Genomic DNA, 24,211 nt, shown 5'->3' with positions numbered 1-24,211 from the left:
GGACTTCATCATAATCATCATAATAATTATTTTAACACGAAAACTATCAACACTTAAAGTTTTTAATCACCCCCCACCAAAAAAAGTAAATCTAAACCGCAAAAACTGATAAAAAGTTTAAACACTTTAAATGGCTAAAAGAGCAAAGTGTAAAAATCGTAGGGATGAGCAGCTAAAGCAGCTGAACGTGTTTAAAAAGCTGAAAACAAAGTACCAGCGCCTCCTAGTTGTTCTTAATTGTTCTGAAACTACATGTGTGTCCACTGGGATGCCTTTGTTTTGAGGTTCTGTGTGGTTTGTGGTTCAGGATGATTTTCTTTGCTGTAAAGTGGTTAAAATTGTCCATTTTAGACGTGAAGGTTGCAGACTTGTGTTGGAGCAGGGACAGGGTCTGTGAGACCTGAAGCCCATTGGTGGACATTGGTTCCTCCGCCTGCAGGGGGTTTGGAAGAGGAATGTTTGGTTTTCTGTGTCGGGGTCCGTCATACTAAATTTCAATGTCAGTTCATCAGGAGGTGAGGAAGAACACACCAGATAAATCTGGATTAAAAACCAGGAAAGCAAGAAAACTCCCTTTGTTTCACACAAAATCAAGTTTAGAAATGATACCGATGTAAACCAGCCTTCAGCAAACATCCTGATGTTTCCTCCACTGCCTCCCCACAACTTTTATTTGTCAACTTTATTCTAAGACGTTTTCTCCCATTGTACCTTCTTGGATTTACAAGTTCAGTCCGATAACATCCTCCACCACCAAGTCCGACTCTATAGAGTTCGCTCATGACACCCATGAAACAGACAATCAAACAGTGTCTCCCTGCAGGCACAATAACACTTTCTACACACTTTCCACTGAAAACCAGGATCTGTGTGTCCAACCCTGACCTTCACCGTGACCTTCATCCTGACGTTCATCCTGACCTTCACTCTGACCTTCGCCGTGACCTTCACTCTGACCTTCATCCTGACCTTCACTCTGACCTTCGCCGTGACCTTCATCCTGACCTTCACTCTGACCTTCGCCGTGACCTTCATCCTGACCTTCACTCTGACCTTCACCGTGACCTTCACCCTGACCTTCACCCTGACCTTCATCCTGACGTTCATCCTGACCTTCACCGTGACCTTCATCCTGACCTTCACTCTGACCTTCACCATGACCTTCATCCTGACCTTCACTCTGACCTTCACTCTGACCTTCACCGTGACCTTCATCCTGACCTTCACTCTGACCTTCACCCTGACCTTCACTTTAACCCTAACCCTGTCATTCTTCACCTTGACACAGCCAGCGTCATTTGGACAGTCAATGTTCAGAGAAGCCGGCAGAAATAAAAGTGGACATGTTGCTCAAATCCTCTAAATATGTGTAGAATGTCCATCACTACTTGTCACCATATCACTTTGGCTAAATCACTGTATTTTTGTCAAACTAAAGTGAATTATCGTCTCGGGTACATGAGTCACAACTGATGTCTGGTTTTGTATTGAGCAACATGATTGGTCAGTTCATACCATGTGGTTTATAGGTTTTGAAAGACGGCCTCTGATTGGTTCTTAATTCTGACTCATCCTGATGAATTTAGAGGAATTTTGTTTCCAAGAAGTTGAGGAATTCTATCTGCAGAATCCACAGGTGCTTTTAACTCTATAGGCCTTTGATCTATCTAATCTTTCATTTCCAAAATGTCCAAGTATTGAGAGTGATGCTTGTTCCCTCAGCAGTGATTCAGCGTGACTGAGACGTTCTAAGGTCTTGGGACTGAGCTAGAGGAGGCCTGCAGAGAACTAAGAACTCATGAGAGGAGAAGAGGAACTAGTTCACACTTCAGAGCTGCTCAGTTTAGGCTGCAGAGAGAAGCAGCGTCAAACTACAGGGGGACAAACAGGTACATGGAGTGAAGTGAGTCTGTTAAGCCGCGGTTCTATTGAACTTTCTGTGCCAGGCGTTGAGGGGCGGGGCGGGTCTTCACGTGGTCCCACTGAAAAAATTGTGGATGGTATGGAAAAAACTGTAACCACCGGTTACATTTTCCATCATCCCTCTGTTGAGGTAGTGGGCACTGAGGAAGGGTCTCAGAAGGCGGAGCTACAACGCAGCCGTCTGCTGATTGGTCAGCAATGATCACCACTCTCGAATTACCCGCAATGTTTGAATATTTCATTGGCCGTAACCCTCCGCGGCTGCTTGCATACAGTGCTTTGCTCAGTGATTGTTTTGTGAACTGGGTTTATTGAAACATCGGCGTGACACAACATCGGGTCTTTCAACGAGGTACAGACGCTCCTCTCAGTAACAGGAGGCGGAGCTTCAGCCGGAGCTGGATGCTGATGTTCACAAGGATAAATTTAAGGTGTTTCACAGAACGAGTCGCACGGCCACGGTCGCGTCTGGCGGCCACTTCCATGTTCTATGCTCGATGCGTCTCCGAGACATTCACAACCCAGCCTACATTATAACCGTGCTTTCTGTGGTGGGACCGCGCGACAGAGTTATGTCTGGGTGGGCTTTACCATACTGTAGGCCCCCGCTCCACCCCGCCATGGACTGCACGGTGGAACTGCGGCTTTACAGGTATGGGTACTTATGGTATGGGTTTTTAAAAAGAAGAAGGAACATTTAAACCACAGGTCTCCAACTCTGGTCCTCCAGGGCCCCTGTCCTGAGAGGGTTTAGCTCCTCCCAGTTGTAACACACCTGGTTGTAATGAGGAGCTCATTATTGGGCTTTTTCACAACCTTGGTGATGACATCATCATTAGATTGAGGACCTCCAGGACCAGTGTTGGACACCCCTGATTTAAACAAAGCAAGAAAGGAAACGGGAGGCTTCCGTAAACATGTCAGGCACAATGTAGAATCAAGCCGTTGGGAATGATTCAGAATGAACCATTTAACGTAGATTTTATTCTAAATTAAATACATTTTCCCATCTTTACTTTACATTCTGAGCCACACAAGGCCGGGCGGCTCCATCTCACACACACACACACACACACACACACACACACACACACACACACACACACACACACACACACACACACACACACACACACACACACACACACACACACACACACACGCACGAGATTGAAGAAGACTTTCTGAGCCCATTCTGGGGATTTGAATGGACCTTTCATCTCTAAGCATGTAGCTGCAGAGCAAAGAGCCTCCGGTTAGTAAACCTGTAGTTTACGCCGCTCGGTGGGATTTCAGCCTTTATTCCTCGCTGTGTGAGGCTGAGTGTTGCGGACTCGGTCCACAACACCGCCGCTGTTCAGAGACTGAAGACTTTTCTTTTTGCACACAGGAAAACAATCGGCACAATGGAGAGAAAGGCTGAGTCAATCCAGCGTCACTTGAGAGATTAGTTATTACAAGATTACAATCACTCTACCTTTCAAATGGTGATTGGGTTTTTACGGCGCTTGTTGAGAATGAAAGTCCAGGGTGCGGAGGTGATTTTGGGAGTGGGCTACGGGGGCGGCAGAGAGGCGGCTAGATGGAGTCTAGCCACAGGTGGTCTGTAATTCTGCACCGTAATTGCCTGGCAAAGTGTATTATGGGTCTTCAGACCACTCATCCGCTCTGTAGGGGTGGACGAGAGAAAAGGGTGAGCCAGGCAGGAGAATAGGATGGATAACATGATGTCCCGTCGTGAGACAATTCTGCCAGACACTTACAGTACGTCCAGGGAGTATTATTATGATGTTTTCAAAGAACACTTTCAGTGAAGGCTATTAAGCCGTACTAATGAAAATGATGGTCACAAATGGGGAGACAGTCACCAATTCTACTGAAATGTCATTGTGTTTTAAAGCCAGGTGCAACGGAGGCTCTCCGCTCTCAGAGCGGGGAAGTCGTCAGTGTGCAGATCTGCAGGAGCTCGGGGGGTCAGGACGGGGCCCGGGGGCCTTTCCAGCCCCCACTGTGAGAGCTCCGCCTCACAACCGCTCCACACTTCATTTCACTCGGGGTAAAAAGCTCGTCACAGATCAAACTGTGAGCAGCAGTGACCTGCACCTCCACAGAGTCCCTCTCACAGATCAATACCAACCTCGCCGCCGCAGCTCCGGACTTTTTTTTACCTGCTGTCTGCTGAGTTGTCTCGGCTCAGAAGTGTCAGAACTGACAGGGACGGAGGGACGGACCCTCCCGTGAGCCACGTATCCCTCGAACACAGCATCACCCTGAGGAGGGGAGCCTCCCTCCGTCTCACCAGCTCACCCTAACCCTCACTTTACAGTAGTAACCTGAGTGAGACGTCAGCCGAGAGGACTTGACTCATGTGGTCTTCAGCGTGGACCACAACATCTCAATTAATAGTTCAAAAAGCTGCCCGAATTTGAAAAATTGTGAAATCCAGCATTTGGAAAGTCATCCAATTAATTAATCCAACAAATTCATCTCCCAGGTTGAATCCGGAGGCTCTCAGGGTTTGTGTGTGTGTGTGTGTGTGTGTGTGTGTGTGTGTGTGTGTGTGTGTGTGTGTGTGTGTGTGTGTGCGTGCGTGCGTGCGTGCGTGCGTGCGTGTGCCAGGTTGAGAGCAGTTGACTTTGATAGAGGGGAAGTTGGTCATTAAAGGATTGTTAGGATGAGACATGATAAAAAACTGTAAGTTCAGTTTTATGGTCGTCGTGGTTCCTGGTCAAAGTGACTGTGATTGGTGGAGAGCCGGTCCAGGTCAGAGCAGAGGAGAGGAGGATGGGTGTGAAAGAGCTACTTTGTTGTTTTTACTTACCTTTGGTGATGATGATGATGATGATGTTGATGATGATGATGATGATGGTGATGACGATGTTGATGATGTTGATGGTGATGTTGATGTTGATGTTGATGATGATGTTGATGTTGATGATGATTATGACGATGTTGATGGTGATGTTGATGTTGATGTTGATGTTGATGTTGATGTTGATGTTGATGATGATTATGACGATGTTGATGGTGATGTTGATGTTGATGATGATGATGGTGATGACGATGTTGATGATGATGTTGATGTTGATGTTGATGATGATGATGATGATGATGATGATGATGATGATGATGGTGATGACGATGTTGATGATGATTATGACGATGTTGATGGTGATGTTGATGTTGATGTTGATGATGATGATGGTGATGACGATGTTGATGGTGATGTTAATGTTGATGATGAGGATGATGATGATGATGATGATGATGATGATGGTGATGACGATGTTGATGATGATTATGACGATGTTGATGGTGATGTTAATGTTGATGATGAGGATGATGATGATGATGATGATGATGATGATGATGATGATGATGATGGTGACGATGTTGATGATGATTATGACGATGTTGACGGTGATGTTAATGTTGATGATGAGGATGATGATGATGATGATGATGGTGATGGTGATGACGATGTTGATGATGATTATGACGATGTTGATGGTGATGTTGATGTTGATGTTGATGTTGATGATGATGATGATGATGATGATGATGTTGATGTTGATGATGATGATGGTGATGACGATGTTGATGGTGATGACGATGTTGATGTTGATGTTGATGTTGATGTTGATGTTGATGGTGATGTTGATGTTGATGTTGATGATGATGATGATGATGGTGATGACGATGTTGATGGTGATGTTGATGTTGATGTTGATGTTGATGATGATGATGATGATGATGGTGATGGTGATGATGTAGCAGCCTGGTCCTGTCTGTGCCTCTGTCTCCGCCTACAGATGCGATGGCGAACCCGTCTCCAGCCAAGAGCCTGGGCGACCCGGGCATCACCCCGCTGTCTCCTTCTCACACACAGGTGACTCAGTCATTTCCTGCTTGTCTGCTCATTGTGTCTCGCTTGGTTTTTCAATCGACCTGCGTCCATTAGTGTTCCGCTCACACGAACATCCTGCTGCATGACGCCACATCACACTCCTGTCTGTGCTCTCTCTCTCGGAGAGGAGAGCGATGTGTGTTTAGGAGCCGTGCAGCGTCACAGCAGCTTCATGAGACTGCAGATAGAAGCAATACTGTTCCAGACGACATAATTACTATTTACACGCACACAACAGAAACATTTACGTTACTGTAACAGTAATAACTGCGTGTAATTAAATACATTTAGGATATTAACACGAGTATAAATAGTCAGTAGTCTCTCCACGAATGCTGGTGACTACAATTACCAGCAGGATGAACTATTCCACGTCTTCTTTCTGGATTGAATAGAAGCATTAAAGCTTCAGAGTGCTGCTGGAAACAGTGAAGCCTGGGAGGACTAGTTAGTTGAACCTGAGCCAGTTGTTCCTGGAGCAGCTGATCAGAGCAGGCAGTGATACGAGATCACCCCTCACACTGTCCTCTGCTCGGCCCTCAGAACGACTCGGACCAGGTGCCCTCCGGACCCTCCTATGTGGTGGTGGTGGCCATCGACTTCGGGACCACGTCCAGCGGTTATGCTTACGCCTTCACCAAGGAGCCGGAGTGCATTCACACCATGAGGTGTGTTGACGCCGCGGTGCAGACAGTGAGGAGTGTGTGGGAGCCGAGAAGGGCACGGCACACACTCCTCACACACACCTTTAGTGATGCTCCAGGAGCAGAATGAAAACCATGGATGGTTCATTTCATTTCATTTCACGAGTTGTTGTGTTGAGACACATTGTAAAGTGTGTTGTCTATTGACCTCGTGGGCGGGGCCAGGCCGTCTTTGAGACGGATCCCACTCACAGACCCACCACATGACGCTTCATCACATCGTCACCCTTCACACCACCTTTCAAGTGAAAACTCATCGTTTTGCATTTTGGTTTCAGAAAAGTTGCACATACAGCAATGACAGAAACACTGAATACGATGTCGTTGGCATTTTTGTCCACTAGTTGGTGCTGTTGATTGTTTTTATAATGAAACAGCAGAGATCAATGAGCTCCAGACATGAACACTGGTAGAACGTGGACATTCTAGTGGACAGACCACCAAGTTGGATTGTTATTATGGGGACTTTCAAAAAAAACCACCAAGTTGGATTGTTGTTACGGGGACTTTCAAAATAAAACTACCAAGTTGGATTGTTATTATGGCGGCTGTCAAAATAAAACTACCAAGTTGGGTTGTTATCATGGTGACTGTCAAAATAAAACTACCAAGTTGGGTTGTTATCATGGTGACTGTCAAAATAAAACTACTAAGGTGGGTTGTTATTATGGTGACTGTCAAAATAAAAGTAGCAAGTTGGGTTGTTATTATGGTGACTGTCAAAATAAAAGTACCAAGTTGGATTGTTATTTTGGCGGCTGTCAAAATAAAACTACCAAGTTGGGTTGTTATCATGGTGACTGTCAAAATAAAACTACTAAGGTGGGTTGTCATTATGGTGACTGTCAAAATAAAAGTAGCAAGTTGGGTTGTTATCTGGTGACTGTCAAAATAAAACTACCAAATTGGGTTGTTATCATGGTGACTGTCAAAATAAAAGTAGCAAGTTGGGTTGTTATCATGGTGACTGTCAAAATAAAACTACCAAGGTGGGTTGTTATTATGGTGACTGTCAAAATAAAAGTAGCAAGTTGGGTTGTTATTATGGTGACTGTCAAAATAAAACTACCAAGTTGGGTTGTTATCATGGTGACTGTCAAAATAAAAGTAGCAAGTTGGGTTGTTATCATGGTGACTGTCAAAATAAAACTACCAAGGTGGGTTGTTATTATGGTGACTGTCAAAATAAAAGTAGCAAGTTGGGTTGTTATTATGGTGACTGTCAAAATAAAACTACCAAGTTGGGAAACCAGGGCCAACGTTCCTTCAGGGACATATTGAGGCGGTTGCAGCTACAAGCCCTGGTACAGACAACCAGAGCCTCATGGTTGTCAGTCCTGGTACAGACGACCAGAGCCTCATGGTCGTCAACCCTGGTACAGACGACCTCATGGTTGTCAGTCAGTCAGTCAGTCAGAACAACAGTTACACATAATTCACAAACAGTTTCTTTATTTAGCCTGAATGCTTCCTTGCAGCCACAGAAAGCTTCTCCCACTGGTCCGTCCACAGTGAAATGAGTTCCTGTTCCATCAGGTGCTCTGGAGGGAGAGACGGTTCCAGGCCTCCTGAGGAACTGAGGTGGCAGTAATGGAGCAGCACAGTATTTCTAGACTAATGGAGGGCAGGGCAGGTATTATTAGCATGTGTGACGTGACCTCACTGGTATTTTCAGTGGAAATGAGAAGGTTTCAAACAAGATGAAAAGAAAGAGTCTTTAACTTGAGAAATCATTGTTCTGACATTTCATATTGATGTAAATCTCAGGAAAAGATTTCTTCCTTCTTGTGTTAAATGCTGACATGTCTCGCTAGGCGTTGGGAGGGTGGAGACCCCGGAGTGTCCAATCAGAAGACCCCCACCACCATCCTCCTGACTCCAGACAGGAAGTTCCACAGCTTCGGATATGCTGCTCGTGACTTCTACCATGACCTGGATCCCAGCGAGTCCAAGCAGTGGCTGTACCTGGAGAAGTTCAAGATGAAGCTCCACACCACGGCGGTAAGGCTGCCGCCGTTCTGACACCATGGTCCCTACCTGTAGGTGGCTGGGCTTCTGCCAGCAGGGGGCGCTGCGTCAGATTCACAGCTTACCAGATTTGATTAGAAACGTTTTCACACAAGTACACACTTTCAACTCAGTTCTGCTTTATCCATAGAGCACCACTCAGCCTTTTCTTCACTTAAAGAAACAATCGCCCTTGAGTAAGGAAGATAAAAGAAAACTCACAATCAGATGAAAACACAGTATCACAGCTCAGTTCAGGAGAAACATGAGGCATATTTTATCTCCAGAAGGGCTGGACTTCCAATTTAATAAAAATGTTTTTTGAAAAGCTCACAGTCACCTCTCATTTCTCTCATGCAGGATGTTCTCAGAGGCAGAACGACACTCCCATCAGTAATAATTAGCTAGCAAGGTCTCCCTGAGCGCTCCGCCAAGGGTTGTTGTCATTAGCTGTTCAGGTTTGCTTGTACGTAGGGATGCACCCTTACCGATACCAGTATCGGGTATCGAGTCCGATACTGCACTGAGTCCTCTCACCCCGATACATCCCTGTGAGTACCATGTGACGTCATGCGTCAGCAACGTCGCCCGCAAGTTTTCTAGAGAGCACGAGCAATGTCCGCGGTTTTGAGAGGCTTTCAAATTAATGAGGATGATAAACAACCTATAAACTACGTTCTCCTAGAATATCATGAGGAGGAAATACTTTGTATGACACCAGATCCTTCATTAGCAGATATTTGGACCAGCAGAAGTTACCAGACATCAATCAATAGTTTAAATGTTCAGCACGAAACGCTGAGCTATGCTGCATGCTACATGCTAAAAGGTTTCAGGGCCCACACACCAGCAATGCTACATGCTAAACATTGTTTAAGTCTAAATCTGACAGATCCTCTCTCATCACCAGCAGCTCAGTCCCTCAAGTCTGTAGTAGCATCGCGCTGAGCAGACAGAGATGCTATGCTATGCTATGCTATGCTATGCTATGCTATGCTATGCTATTCTATGCTATGCTATGCTATGCTACTGTTGAAACCCACCCTAGCCTGCTGGCTCCTCCCAGTCATTTGATTCTATACTTGGTTGTTTAAAAAGAGTCTCAAGATAGCGAGATACGTTTTACCATTTATTTAGCAAAGAAAGTAAAGATAGCCATACAGTATGTAATGCACGGCGCTGGACCCTGAACGTCTCAGCAGGAGTACGAGCAGAGTGTCCAACTTCAGTGGTTGGACAGTTTTCTTCTGGGCGGGGCCACACCCTGACAATACGTTGGGCTTCAGCACCATTGGTCAATTTGGTCATGGCGTCTGTTTCAAACCGAAATCAGACCTCTTTCATCAGTGTGTGTCATGAAAGCTGTATGTTGTTATCTGGAGTAGCTGAGTTCTAATCTGTTGTTCTACTATCATACGTCTGGCTGAGAGCAGAACAACCTGATCCAGAAATCAACGGTCTGAATGTCCTGGTTACAATCAACTGTCAGGTTGATGCACATAAACCCTGATCCTAGTATTGCTAATGTAATATCCTTCACTACGCTGCGCTACTGTAGACTGTGAGGCTGGTTGAGGTGATGTAGCCTTGACACAGAGGAGGTGGGAGTGACGTGGAGGTGACGTAGCATCAACACAGAGGTGGAGGTGGCATAGCATACACAGAGGAGGTGGAGGTGGCATATACCGTAGACACAGAGGAGGGGGAAGTGATGTAGCGTCGATACAGAGGAGGTGGTGGTGATGTAACGTCAACACGAAGGAGGTGGAGGTGACATCGCATAGATACAGAGGCTGGTGGAGGTGATGTAGCGTTGACACAGGAGGTGGAGGTGGCGTAGCATAGACACATAGGAGGTGGAGGTGACATAGTGTAGACACAGGCTGGTGGAGGTGATGTAGCGTCGACACAGGAGGTGGAGTTGGCGTAGCGTAGACACATAGGAGGTGGAGGTGGCATAGCGTAGACACATAGGAGGTGGGGGTGAAGTAGCATCGACAGGAGGTGGAGGTGACAGCGTAGACACAGAAGAGGTGGAGGTGATGTAGCCTCGACACAGGAGGTGGAGGTGACAGCGTAGACACAGAAGAGGTGGAGGTGATGTAGCCTCGTCACAGTGTAGGTGGAGGTGACGTAGCGTAGACAGAGGCTGGTGTCACTGATGAGTGATACTGTTTGTTGATGGGAAGATAAAACTACGAGACTGTATGATCACATGACTAACGTCAATGTTTCCTCCTCCAGAATCTGTCCATTAACACCGACCTGCACGCAGCCAATGGGAAGAGGGTGAAGGCTCTGGACATATTTGCATACGCGCTGGCTTTCTTCAAGGAGCAGGCACTGAAGGTACCATCCATCCTCCCCACCTCCCTGCTGATTTACACCTTCTCTTCTGGTTGTAATCTTTCAATATTCATCAAAAGCACCACTGGCTATTAAAACACGAAGCGTAGAAACCACGCGTCGTGACCACGGTAGCGTGAGCCCACGGTGTGTCACTGACTGGTGACACCCTCAATGTTGACTGCAGGAACTGAGCGATCAGACCGGCGGGGAGTTCGACAACGGCGATGTGAGATGGGTCATCACAGTTCCTGCCATCTGGAAAATGCCTGCCAAGCAGTTCATGAGGGAAGCCGCCTATAAGGTGGGAAAGGAAGTCCACTCACTCTGTTTCCAGACACCGGCCTTCGCTTCTCTCACACTTTCACAAACAAGTCAAACTGCTGCACAGACACTCACTATAGTGAAATACTGTAGGGATCAAACTCTACTGAGTCCTGAGCCCTGAAGTCATCCAGTAGAATCACTTCCAAGAGACTGACAAGTACCAATACTGGTATTAGTATTAGTATTAGTACTAGTACTAGTACCAATATTGGTATTAGAACTAGTACTATTACCAATACTGGTGTTAGTATTAGTATTAGTACAAGTACCAGTACCAATACTGGTATTAGAACGAGTACTATTACCAATACTGGTATTAGTATTAGTACCAGTACCAATACTGGTATTAGAACGAGTACTATTACCAATACTGGTATTAGTATTAGTATTAGTACAAGTACCAGTACCAATACTGGTATTAGAACTAGTACTAGTACCAATACTGGTATTAGAACTAGTACCAATACTGGTATGAGTACAAGTACCAATACTGTTGTTAGTACTCGTACCAGTACCAATACTGGTATTTGTATTAGAACTAGTACTAGTACCAATACTGGTATTCGTATTAGAACTGGTACTCGTACCAATACTGGTATTTGTATTAGTACTAGTACCAATACTGGTTTTAGTATGAGAACTGGTACTAGTACCAATACTGGTATTAGTACTAGTACTAGTATTAGTACTGGTATTAGTAATACAAATAATAGTTCTGTCTTCTACCTTTTAGTTTTTCTTCCCTCAGGGTCTTGAATAGCAGATGATGTTTGAAACTTTGAATGACGTGTTGACTTCATTCCAGTTATTATTGATCAAATCAATGACTTTTAATTTATAGAGTCATCAAATATAGCAGCAATGACTTTAGATGTGAACACAGAGCTCTGCTGCCACCGGCCAGTGAACTCGACACACCAGGAAGAGAAAAACCATTAAGCAGAATGCAACGTATGAAACAAACACATTAAAGCATAGGAGGTGGATAGACGTCAAAGTAGAATCACAAAGTACTGAAGTTAAGAAGTTATCCAGATAAAGAAGGTGTGGAGCCTGTGGTTCAACATGTGGTCTCGGTCCAGGAAGGTTACGGTGGAGGACTGCCTCTGTGGGGTTAGGGTCTCGGTCCAGGAAGGTTACGGTGGAGGACTGCCTCTGTGGGGTTAGGGTCTCGGTCCAGGAAGGTTACAGTGGAGGACTGCCTCTGTGGGGTTAGGGTCTCGGTCCAGGAAGGTTACAGTGGAGGACTGCCTCTGTGGGGTTAGGGTCTCGGTCCAGGAACGTTACAGTGGAGGACTGCCTCTGTGGGGTTAGGGTCTCGGTCCAGGAAGGTTACGGTGGAGGACTGCCTCTGTGGGGTTAGGGTCTCGGTCCAGGAAGGTTACGGTGGAGGACTGCCTCTGTGGGGTTCGGGTCTTCACCTTAAGAACATGTGATGGTGTGGTGCTGCAGGAGGTCAGGGTCAGTAGATTGAAGTGTGCTGTCTGTCCTGCTGCAGTCTGGTCTGGTGTCTCGGGAAATCCCAGAGCAGCTCATCATCGCCTTGGAGCCGGAGGCCGCCTCCATCTACTGCCGCAAGCTGCGCCTCCATCAGTTGGTGGACCTGGGAACCCCGCCCACCCAGAACGGCTTCAGCCCCACTGAGAACTTGGGCAGTGGAATGACTCCAGGTACCAAACAGTCAAAACTGTCAGCTAGCATGCTAACACGCTAACATGGCACTCTGCTCATGGATCAATGTCTTTTCTGTCCCTAGCATCTCCAGGCCATGGTAAACATGTCGTCCATACAAATACCACATGCATGAAGGACACAAAGATCAGTTTTCCACTTGCTTTGGCTGCTTCTCTCAGTTTCAGGTGTTGCTCACTGCATGACGGTGACATGATGAGTGTGAATTGTCTGTGTTGAGATCAGTCACGTCAGCTTGACTCTCCTTCAGTCTGATTTTAGAGAAGAACAGACTGAACCTCCAGCAGTCTGGAACCTGCTTCATTCACTGATCAGCTGAGGATGAAGTGACGCCTGAAGCAGCAAAAAGTCATGTCTCGTCCTCTTTCCTCCACTGAGTAACCATGAATGTCTGCAGAAACCAGGATCAACAGGACTCACCTCAGTCTCACTTCTGTCTTCTCTCACTCGTCCTTCACTTGCCTGCAGGCAGTTGGTCCATGTTGTTATTTCAAGCCATTGTTTCCCAGCACTTGGGGGCGCCCTCGTGCTGCTGCTGAACGAACCATCTATTTCAATCTGAGTTGATCCACAATCAATGTTTCAATGTCTTGATTGTTTCTTTTGTGCGTTTGAGTGATTTGATGTTGTAAACACGGAAAATGTTTTCTGAAAACACAAACCACTTCATTATATGTCAAAACTCACATCACGTCTTTTTATTGACGCTTCACTCACACTTCACTCATTATTGTTGTTGGCAAAAGGAACCTTTCTTTTCAGAACCATCGTTTATAACTTTATCTGTTGGAGGGTAAAAAGCAGCAGCTCTCATGTTAGGGTGGAGGTGAACTGTGGTGGAGGAACTCTGATGGTGTCAGGGTGGAGGTGAACTGTGGTGGAGGAACTGTGGTGGTGTCAGGGTGGAGGTGAACTGTGGTGGAGGACCTCTGGTGGTGTCAGGGTGGAGGTGAACTGTGGTGGAGGAACTCTGGTGGTGTCAGGGTGGAGGTGAACTGTGGTGGAGGAACTCTGGTGGTGTCAGGGTGGAGGTGAACTGTGGTGGAGGAACTCTGGTGGTGTCAGGGTGGAGGTGAACTGTGGTGGAGGAACTCTGGTGGTGTCAGGGTGAAGGTGAACTGTGGTGGAGGAACTGTGGTGGTGTCAGGGTGGAGGTGAACTGTGGTGGAGGACCTCTGGTGGTGTCAGGGTGGAGGTGAACTGTGGTGGAGGAACTCTGGTGGTGTCAGGGTGGAGGTGAACTGTGGTGGAGGAACTCTGGTGGTGTCAGGGTGGAGGTGAACTGTGGTGGAGGAACTCTGGTGGTGTCAGGGTGGAGGTGAACTGTGGTGGAGGAACTCTGGTGGTGTCAGGGTGGAGGTGAACTGGGGTGGAGGACCTCTGGTGGTGTCAGGGTGGAGGTGAACTGTGGTGGAGGAACTCTGGTGGTGTCAGGGTGGAGGTGAACTGTGGTGGAGGACCTCTGGTGGTGTCAGGGTGGAGGTGAACTGTGGTGGAGGACCTCTGGTGGTGTCAGGGTGGAGGTGAACTGTGGTGGAGGACCTCTGGTGGTGTCAGGGTGAAGGTGAACTGTGGTGGAGGACCTCTGGTGGTGTCAGGGTGGAGGTGAACTGTGGTGGAGGACCTCTGGTGGTGTCAGGGTGGAGGTGAACTGTGGTGGAGGACCTCTGGTGGTGTCAGGGTGGAGGTGAACTGTGGTGGAGGACCTCTGGTGGTGTCAGGGTGGAGGTGAACTGTGGTGGAGGAACTCTGATGGTGTCAGGGTGGAGGTGAACTGTGGTGGAGGACCTCTGGTGGTGTCAGGGTGGAGGTGAACTGTGGTGGAGGACCTCTGGTGGTGTCAGAGTGGAGGTGAACTGTGGTGGAGGAACTGATGGTGTCAGGAGGAGGAAGATGTGAGAACAGCTGGAGGATGTGAGAACAGCTGGATGATGTGAGAACAGCTGGAGGATGTGAGAACGGGTGGAGATGTGAGAACGGGAGGGTTTGACAGTGTTTCCCCCGATGTGTCTGAGGTGTTTCCAGCTGTGGGTGTAGCGGCTGGTTTTGTTTACACACACTGGGTGTGTGTAGAGCTGTTGGACTGGGTCATGTTCTACTGTAAGGTGCGTAGAGCTGTTGGACTGGGTCATGTTCTACTGTAAGGTGTGTCGAGCTGTTGGACTGGGTCATGTTCTACTGTAAGGTGTGTAGAGCTGTTGGACTGGGTCATGTTCTACTGTAAGGTGCGTAGAGCTGTTGGACTGGGTCATGTTCTACTGTAAGGTGTGTAGAGCTGTTGGACTGGGTCATGTTCTACTGTAAGGTGTGTAGAGCTGTTGGACTGGGTCATGTTCTACTGTAAGGTGTGTAGAGCTGTTGGACTGGGTCATGTTCTACTGTAAGGTGTGTAGAGCTGTTGGACTGGGTCATGTTCTACTGTAAGGTGTGTAGAGCTGTTGGACTGGGTCATGTTCTACTGTAAGGTGTGTAGAGCTGTTGGACTGGGTCATGTTCTACTGTAAGGTGTGTCGAGCTGTTGGACTGGGTCATGTTCTACTGTAAGGTGTGTAGAGCTGTTGGACTGGGTCATGTTCTACTGTAAGGTGTGTAGAGCAGTTGGACTGTGATGATGTGCAGGTCCAGTAGGACTGTAGTGACACTGCTTTTCCTCCAGACTAACCCTTCCAGTTGAGGTTTGATGTCCATGTGACGGCTGTGAAGCCCTCCACATGTTGATACAGCTGCCGCTGCTGCTTCCTGCACACCTCCACCTCCACCTCCACCTCCACCTCCGCCTCCACCTCACTCACTCATTCTCTCTCTGTTAACAAGCAGCTAAGGAGCATGCCCGACGCAACCGGCAGAGCCGCACCTTTTTGGTGGAAAATGTCGTAGGGGAGCTTTGGTCGGAGCTGGAAGAAGGTAGAGTCTGTCTCCTCTTTACTCACTTCTCTTCCTTCAGTCACTGCTGTTTGCTCTGCTGCCGCCTCACACACACACACACACACACACACACACACACACACACACACACACACACACACACACACACACACACACACACACACTAGAAGCAGACCCACTCTGGTCATCATTTCTCTTGAGGACAAAATGTGTGATGTGAAGAGAAGCCGAGTTCGTTTGTATTTGTTATCTTCTTCATGTTTTTATATTACATTTTCAAGACGTCCCTCATGGAGACATGGTGTTTGTGGGAGCTGCACTTTGACCCCAGTATATCACCACAAACCCTGAACTCCCCGAAACGCAGAGCAGTTTTCACCTCTAACAGATCTTATAATGTTGGCTTCTCCATTTAACATCTGGTGTCACGTATTCATTGTATTCCTCCGTAACGTGAACAGGTTTCACACATGCCAAACCATTTGTTCCCTCCATAGAGACCCTCACCACACATCACATGCACTTTGTCTCACCAGACAAGATTTTCAATTTTTAGTTCTGTGACGTAGTCACCAAACAAGCATCTGAAAATATAAAATACTTACTAATATAGTATTGACAAACTGGTAAAGTCAGTTTAACTGAAGCGGAAATGTTGTATGAAGAGTCGCCAGAGCAAATGTCTACATAACATTTATAGATCTGTTACATCTTGTTGTTTATGCTTGTGAACGCTTGTTCATTCAGTTTGGAGGGTGAACCTTGATAACAGAGAACATATAATGTACCACTATGGTACTACTGTGGTACTACCACGTAGAAACACTCCTCACTCAGTGGCGTTTGCTGTGATACACCACATTTGACTCCTGGCTCTGGTCACTTCACACCTCAAACAGATGAAGTTAATGTCACATCACATCTTATTCAGTTCAGATCAAAAGAGTTGATGTGAAAAAATGAATCATTGATCACCAACAACACAAAGAACTTTAGAGAACCAATAACTGACTGTTCCTGAGCAAAACTCCTGTGATACCAGGATCAATTCACCTGCAATCTGCAAAGAGTGATGAATGAAAGCCACTGAGACAAAGTGTCCTGTCCAGGAGAACCAGTCCTGTCCAGTAGAACCAGTCCTGTTGAGTTGAACCTAAAATGTAATGCATTCCAGTCTGACACTCATCCTATCTGCCTCTGACCAGTGCCATGGATAAATCTACATCTCCTCTGTTTTTCATTTGAAAATTAAATCAAAACTTTATTGAAAGGTGGTCCAGAGGTTACAGCGATAGGTGTAAAACATCTGTTGTGTTTTAAACAAGTTTATTAATTAGGAGAAATGGAAGGTTTGGTCTTGAAACTGTCATACATGTATAAAGTCTCATATGTCAGCCTCCCTGGAGTTTAATAGTGAACGTAGAAACATGAATTTATGGAACCACAACTTCTCCTGTCGTCATGGCGATGAATTCATATTCCAAAACAAAACACTCACAAGAGAAGCTCAGCCTCAAAACCGGTGGATGGAGACTCTAGACTAAAAGAAGAGCAGTGAGGAAGCTCTGCTGGAACCTTTCTGCTGGAATCAAGTGAAAGTGAGTCTGATTATATCACTCATGAATTAATATCATATAATCTCACCAAGTCAGCGTTAACAAGTCAGGAATGTTCTGGATTGGCTGCAGCAGCAGTGTTGCTTTGAGCTGCTGGATGTCTTTGAATTCTTCATAATCTCAGAGATTAACTGCTCCTTCAGTAATCTGTAAACCTTCTGCAGGGTTTCTGTGTGTGTGATTGGTCAGATGCTGCAAACTCCGCCCCTTTCATGTGAACGTGCACACTTGTGATCGAGGTTGAACGAGAGAGTAGATGACAACCTGCTTCGCAGTAACGGTGATCAGGATCCAGTGTCTGGATCAGGAAACTGATCCTGGATGTGTTGATCAGGGGTCGCAGTCCAGGCCTCGGGTCACGCAGAGACACTGAGACACTGCAGACCCGCACTGAAGCTCTGACGTACCAGTTCACACATGTGTCCTCTGTGCAGGAGACCGCTATGTGGTTGTGGACTGTGGCGGAGGGACCGTAGACCTGACTGTGCATCAGATCCGTCTTCCAGAGGGACATTTGAAAGAGCTGTACAAGGCTTCAGGTAACGGCGCCTCCGGCAAACGGCTCCAACTGCTTTGTGTCTCCACTCACTTCCTGGTCCTCTCCCAGGCGGACCGTACGGCTCCATCGGGATCGACTACGAGTTCGAGAAGCTCCTGTGCAAGATCTTTGGCCAGGACTTCATCGACCAGTTCAAGATAAAGAGGCCGGCTGCCTGGGTGGACCTGATGATCGCCTTCGAGTCCCGGAAGAGAGCCGCGGCTCCTGAGAGAACCAACCCACTCAACATCAACCTGCCCTTCTCCTTCATCGACTACTACAAGAAGTTCCGGGGCCACAGTGTGGAGCACGCCCTGCGGAAGAGCAAGTAGGTCCACACCCACCCAGCAGAACCAGGGGGCGCCGCGCTCACATGGCTCACGCTTCACATTTAGCTTCCTGTGACGTCACAAGGGGAAGAGATAAACTCACTGTGTAATCAAACATAGCTGCATTGAAACTCAAATATAAAGGCTTTCCACTGCCTCTGGTGCTGGTTTATGTTCAAGTTGGATGTGTGGAGAAACCGACAGATAAGAGAAAACGTTATGAGGTGCTTAACAGTAAGAATGAGTTCAAACTGAGCAAAAGCAGATAATGAACGTGTGAAAAGCTGTAGATCACGAAACAGCTTCAACTGCTGAAGACGTCTCAACAGGCCAAAACTGATCCAAAGTTCTTTATTGTAGTTTATTACAGTTGCCTTGCCCAAGGACACAATGCCAATGACTTGGATAGAGTGGGAATTGAACTGCCAACCCTTTGGTTATTGGACGACTCACTCTGTCGCCCCATGGGAAGAACATCTCGTCTCCTCTCGCTTGAGCAAAAGCCATCACTTTAGCTTGTGAGGCATTCAACACCAGTTCTACAGCGAAGCGGTGTGACTACGGAGTGAAGGGCAGACACTGAGGAGGCGGAGCAAGCCAGAGGAGCACTCCACAAACCTCATCCACTGAGAGAGAAACAAAATGAAAGCACTGAACACTAAAGGTGAACTCCTGTCACAGGAAGGCGAGGCTTGTAAAGGTGGGACCTGGTTGAACAGGCAGCCAGAGGCAGTCACATGCTCAGTGGAACTCAACAATGCAAGGGGACAGTCCCTTATGGGTAGTAGTGCAAATGGGTCATTTTCATTATCAGGTGTTGCAGACAAATACAATTCAGACTTGACTCGTCTGAGAAATGAGGTTAAAAGTGCGTAGTCACCTAAAATGAAGCCATTCTGCCTGTGGGGGATTTCTTCCTCACTGGAATCAGGAGACAATCAGCATTACCTGCTTCAAACCTCCATACAGGTGCTCCTGCACTAATGGTGACAACCAGACCAAACCTGACTTCACAGGCTCTTTCCACACCAACCCGTCTTCATCCTTGATTCTTCATCACGCCTCAGCTGCTGTTCTCAGATGAACATTTGAAGACCAAACAGCTCCATGTAGTAGAAAACCCTCCAAAACGAAAGAGGAAGCAGCGCTGGAGGCGATGTGAACTTTTCTCTTCCAGCTGTTAGAGTTTGATAGAGACAAAGCTCCACGCAGCCAATGTGTCTCTGGGTCTTCACCTCAGCAGGAACCTGGAGCCCTGGAGGCCTCTGGAAGACCTGTGTGATGGTGTCTCACACTCACTCTCACACTGGACATGAGTCACACTGGACATGAGTCACACTCTCAGACTGGACATGAGTCACACTCTCACACTGGACATGAGTCACACTGGACATGAGTCACACTCTCACACTGGACATGAGTCACACTCTCACACTGGACATGAGTCACACTGGACATGAGTCACACTCTCACACTGGACATGAGTCACACTGGACATGAGTCACACTGGACATGAGTCACACTCTCACACTGGACATGAGTCACACTCTCACACTGGACATGAGTCACACTGGACATGAGTCACACTCTCACACTGGACATGAGTCACACTGGACATGAGTCACACTCTCAGACTGGACATGAGTCACACTCTCACACTGGACATGAGTCACACTGGACATGAGTCACACTCTCACACTGGACATGAGTCACACTGGACATGAGTCACACTCTCAGACTGGACATGAGTCACACTCTCACACTGGACATGAGTCACACTGGACATGAGTCACACTCTCACACTGGACATGAGTCACACTCTCACACTGGACATGAGTCACACTGGACATGAGTCACACTCTCACACTGGACATGAGTCACACTGGACATGAGTCACACTGGACATGAGTCACACTCTCACACTGGACATGAGTCACACTCTCACACTGGACATGAGTCACACTGGACATGAGTCACACTCTCACACTGGACATGAGTCACACTGGACATGAGTCACACTCTCACACTGGACATGAGTCACACTGGACACGAGTCACACTCTCAGACTGGACATGAGTCACACTCTCACACTGGACATGAGTCACACTGGACATGAGTCACACTCTCACACTGGACATGAGTCACACTGGACATGAGTCACACTCTCAGACTGGACATGAGTCACACTCTCACACTGGACATGAGTCACACTGGACATGAGTCACACTCTCACACTGGACATGAGTCACACTGGACATGAGTCACACTCACACTGGACATGAGTCACACTGGACATGAATCACACACACACACACACACTGGACATGAGTCACACTGGACATGAATCACACACACACTGGACATGAATCACGCGCACACACACACACACACACACACACACACACACACACACACACACACACACACACACACACACACACACACACAAGACATGAATCACACACACACACACACACACACACACACACACACACACACACACACACACACACACACACACACAAACACACAAGACATGAATCACACACACACAGACACACACACTGGACATGAATCACGCGCACACAGACACACACACTGGACATGAATCACACACACACACACACACACAAGACATGAATCACACACACACAGACACACACACACACACACTCTGGACATGAATCACACACACACACACACACGCACACACACACACACAAGACATGAATCACACAGACCCACACACACACACACACACACACACACACACACACACACACACACACACTGGACATGAATCACACACACACACACACACTGGACATGAATCACACACACACACACACACGGAGATGGACTCTATGGATCGTTTGTGGTCTGAAGGGAACAGTTTCCTAGAAATCCTCCACTCAGCTCCAAACACGTTACAGTTGTTATGGAAATATCTCATTACCTATTGATCACCATGGCGCCCAAGCAGGCGCCTGGCAGAGTCCTGTTACTCCAGAGTCCTATTGCTCCAGAGTCCTATTGCTCCAGAGTCCTATTGCTCCAGAGCCCTGTTACTCCAGAGCCCTGTTACTCCAGAGTCCTGTTACTCCAGAGCCCTGTTACTCCAGAGCCCTTACTCCAGAGTCCTGTTACTCCAGAGCCCTGTTACTCCAGAGCCCTTACTCCAGAGTCCTGTTACTTCAGAGTCCTGTTACTCCAGAGCCCTGTTACTCCAGAGTCCTGTTACTCCAGAGCCCTGTTACTCCAGAGTCCTGTTACTCCAGAGCCCTGTTACTCCAGAGTCCTGTTACTCCAGAGCTCTGTGACTGCAGAGTCCTGTTACTCCAGATCCCTGTTACTCCAGAGTCCTGTTACTCCAGAGCCCTGTTTCTCCAGAATCCTGTTACTCCAGAGCCCTGTTACTCCAGAGCTCTGTGACTGCAGAGCCCTGTTACTCCAGAGCCCTGTTACTCCAGAGCCCTGTTACTCCAGAATCCTGTTACTCCAGAGTCCTGTTACTCCAGAGCTCTGTGACTGCAGAATCCTGTTACTCCAGATCCCTGTTACTCCAGAGCCCTGTTACTCCAGAGCCCCGTTACTCCAGAGTCCTGTTACTCCAGAGCCATGTTACTCCAGATCCCTGTTACTCCAGAGTCCTGTTACTCCAGAGCCATGTTACTCCAGAGTCCTGTGACTCCAGAATCCTGTTACTCCAGAGTCCTGTTACTCCAGAGTCCTGTTACTCCAAAATCCTGTTACTCCAGAGCTCTGTTTCTCCTCAGAGCTTTAACAGAGGTAGCATTGCTCTGTTGGTACAGCTGCCGTCTCCCTATCGATGGGTGCAAGTTCAATTCCCATCTCTACTTGTCCCTCAATTGTTCACAGTGGGGCAACAGTGCCTTGCATGGTTGCAGCCTCCTTGATTTGTGAATAAATAAATGTGTGAATGAATGAATGTGTGAGTGAATGTGTGAATGTGACAAAGGCTGCATGCTTTAGGACTGCTCACACGGTTGAAAAGCCTTGAGTGGAGTGAAGTCCATTCACAATTTCAAAACTTCCATCACTTCCCACACTTCTACTACGTCTCTGATGAAAACCTTCCTGAAGGAAGTTCCTCTTCACACGCAGACTAACTGGTATTTCCAGCATTTTATTTTGGCGGGACATCCCCGGGTTGTCGACGTCTGAGCGTCACAGAATTTCCTGAAGATTCCCGAGGCTTCGTGTCACCAAATCCCATTTGTCCATTGGATCTCTCCACATCTGGATTCTCTCTGGAAAATCCCTCAGACATCAGTTTCACTACATTTCAAGACTTTCTTTGACCAAGTCTGGATGTTTTCCTCGCTGAATCGGTCAAATGTTTCTGGCTGGAGCTGCAACCACGCCATCTTTGATGTCCCACAATCCATAGGGGCAGGTTTCCGAAGATGGTGTCAGTCAGGAAACATCAACACTTTGATGGTTTGTGTGGAAACTTCTGGACTTTGGTGTGAAGGATTTAGGAAACTGCAGGTTGAAATGAGAGGAGAAGGTCTGGTTGTGGTTTATTCTCTGGGCAGAATCACACTTTTTTACTGGACGTAGATTTAGAAGATTTTTTCTCTGATGGAGTCACTTTGAAGGTTTAACAAGACTTATGGGCTGGAAGCCAGAGGTGCTCAGCAGCTGAAGTCGAGTCCCTCATGTGTAAGTGACGTGCTTTCAATCTGTTAGGATTGACATTGTTGATCCCTCCATCACCTCCACCTTCCCTCCCCCCTCCTTCAGAATCAGCTTGAGGAGAGTGAACCTCCACACTCAGTTCTCCACCCCAGTTGGACGATAACGTGGAAGAAGCAACAGTGTTGTCTCATCTTTGGTTCTTTCAAAACATGAAACACGATCACGGGATCACCAAAGTAAAAAGATGAATAAAGGCAGTTGATCTGAAGAGGAATATGTGTGATTTCCGTGGCGGAGGTCATAAATCTCTGATTGCTCTTATTATGTTTAATATACACTGGAGGATTTATCTAATGAAGCTCATGAAGGAAATGAAATGTCAAATGTTAAGTCTCATGGATTGTCTGATATGAATCTGCTTCTCTTCCTGTAATGGTCAGAAGAACTCTGGTACAGACCAGAGGGCAAACATAACTTTGCTTTGAATTAATTCCAAATAAAGTTTTCATTGGATAAAAGGATTTTTGCCCATGATCAAACAGGAAGGGTGTCATTGTGAAGCAGCAGTTGAGAGTTGTGTGTCCTCTGTGTGTCTCTGCAGCGTGGACTTTGTGAAGTGGTCGTCTCAGGGGATGCTGAGGATGAGTCCAGACGCCATGAACTCCCTCTTCAAGCCCACCATCGACCACATCATCCAGCACCTCAGTAAGAAGCCTCCACTCATTCTCCTGGGACGTGCTACTTTTATTTTGATGGTCACTGTAATAACACAAATACGAATGTCCACATACTTGCCATTATTAATGTTTTTAATTATTAACCATTTCATCACAGAAACAAACAACAGCGCCAACTCCTGGCCAAGCATGCTAACTTCATAGCATCACAATGTTTCTGCTGTTTAAGCTTTTCCAGATTGTTGTTATGTAAACATGAAGCTTTTCTGAAGCAAAAACCCATCGGCAATGTGTTTACATTTGAAATGTTGTCGTGTCAACGACCACCACCACCACCATCATCACCACCATCACCATCACCACCACCATCACCACCATCACCATCACCATCACCACCACCATCACCACTACCACCACCACCACCACCATCACCACCACCACCATTATCACCACCGCCATCACCACCACCACCACCACCACTATCACCACCACCATCATCACCACCATCATCACCACTAACACCACCACCATCACCACTACCACCACCACCACCACCATCACCACCACCACCACTATCACCATCACCACCACCACCAT

General features: G+C 47.1%; 2 protein-coding genes across 3 annotated transcripts in view; one reads left to right on the top strand and one right to left on the bottom strand.

Moving 5' to 3' along the window:
• The window catches only part of hspa12a (heat shock protein 12A), a 53,431-nt gene that overhangs the window by 20,091 nt on the left and 9,129 nt on the right, over positions 1-24,211 (top strand). The window contains exons 2-11 of one of the 2 annotated variants that reach the window (XM_080507805.1): positions 5,736-5,812; positions 6,374-6,498; positions 8,349-8,535; positions 10,786-10,890; positions 11,075-11,191; positions 12,713-12,884; positions 15,724-15,810; positions 17,843-17,947; positions 18,016-18,274; positions 23,539-23,642. In XM_080507805.1, coding sequence (XP_080363931.1) covers positions 5,736-5,812; positions 6,374-6,498; positions 8,349-8,535; positions 10,786-10,890; positions 11,075-11,191; positions 12,713-12,884; positions 15,724-15,810; positions 17,843-17,947; positions 18,016-18,274; positions 23,539-23,642 — 1,338 coding nt within the window. The remainder of the gene's footprint in view (positions 1-5,735; positions 5,813-6,373; positions 6,499-8,348; positions 8,536-10,785; positions 10,891-11,074; positions 11,192-12,712; positions 12,885-15,723; positions 15,811-17,842; positions 17,948-18,015; positions 18,275-23,538; positions 23,643-24,211) is intronic. The other variant, XM_080507806.1, reaches the window with a different exon arrangement.
• LOC308138775 (uncharacterized protein) overlaps positions 23,813-24,211 on the bottom strand; it is a gene marked incomplete at both ends in the record, with an annotated part of 2,545 nt that continues 2,146 nt past the window's right edge. Inside the window, one exon of the mRNA XM_080508026.1 lies at positions 23,813-23,880. Coding sequence (XP_080364152.1) covers positions 23,813-23,880 — 68 coding nt within the window. The remainder of the gene's footprint in view (positions 23,881-24,211) is intronic.

This window comes from Blennius ocellaris (genome assembly GCF_963422515.1).
Source record: "Blennius ocellaris genome assembly, chromosome: 13".
NCBI lineage: Eukaryota > Metazoa > Chordata > Actinopteri > Blenniiformes > Blenniidae > Blennius > Blennius ocellaris.
The sequence above is the reverse complement of the archived record's forward strand: the minus strand, read 5'-3'. Positions and strand labels throughout refer to the sequence as shown.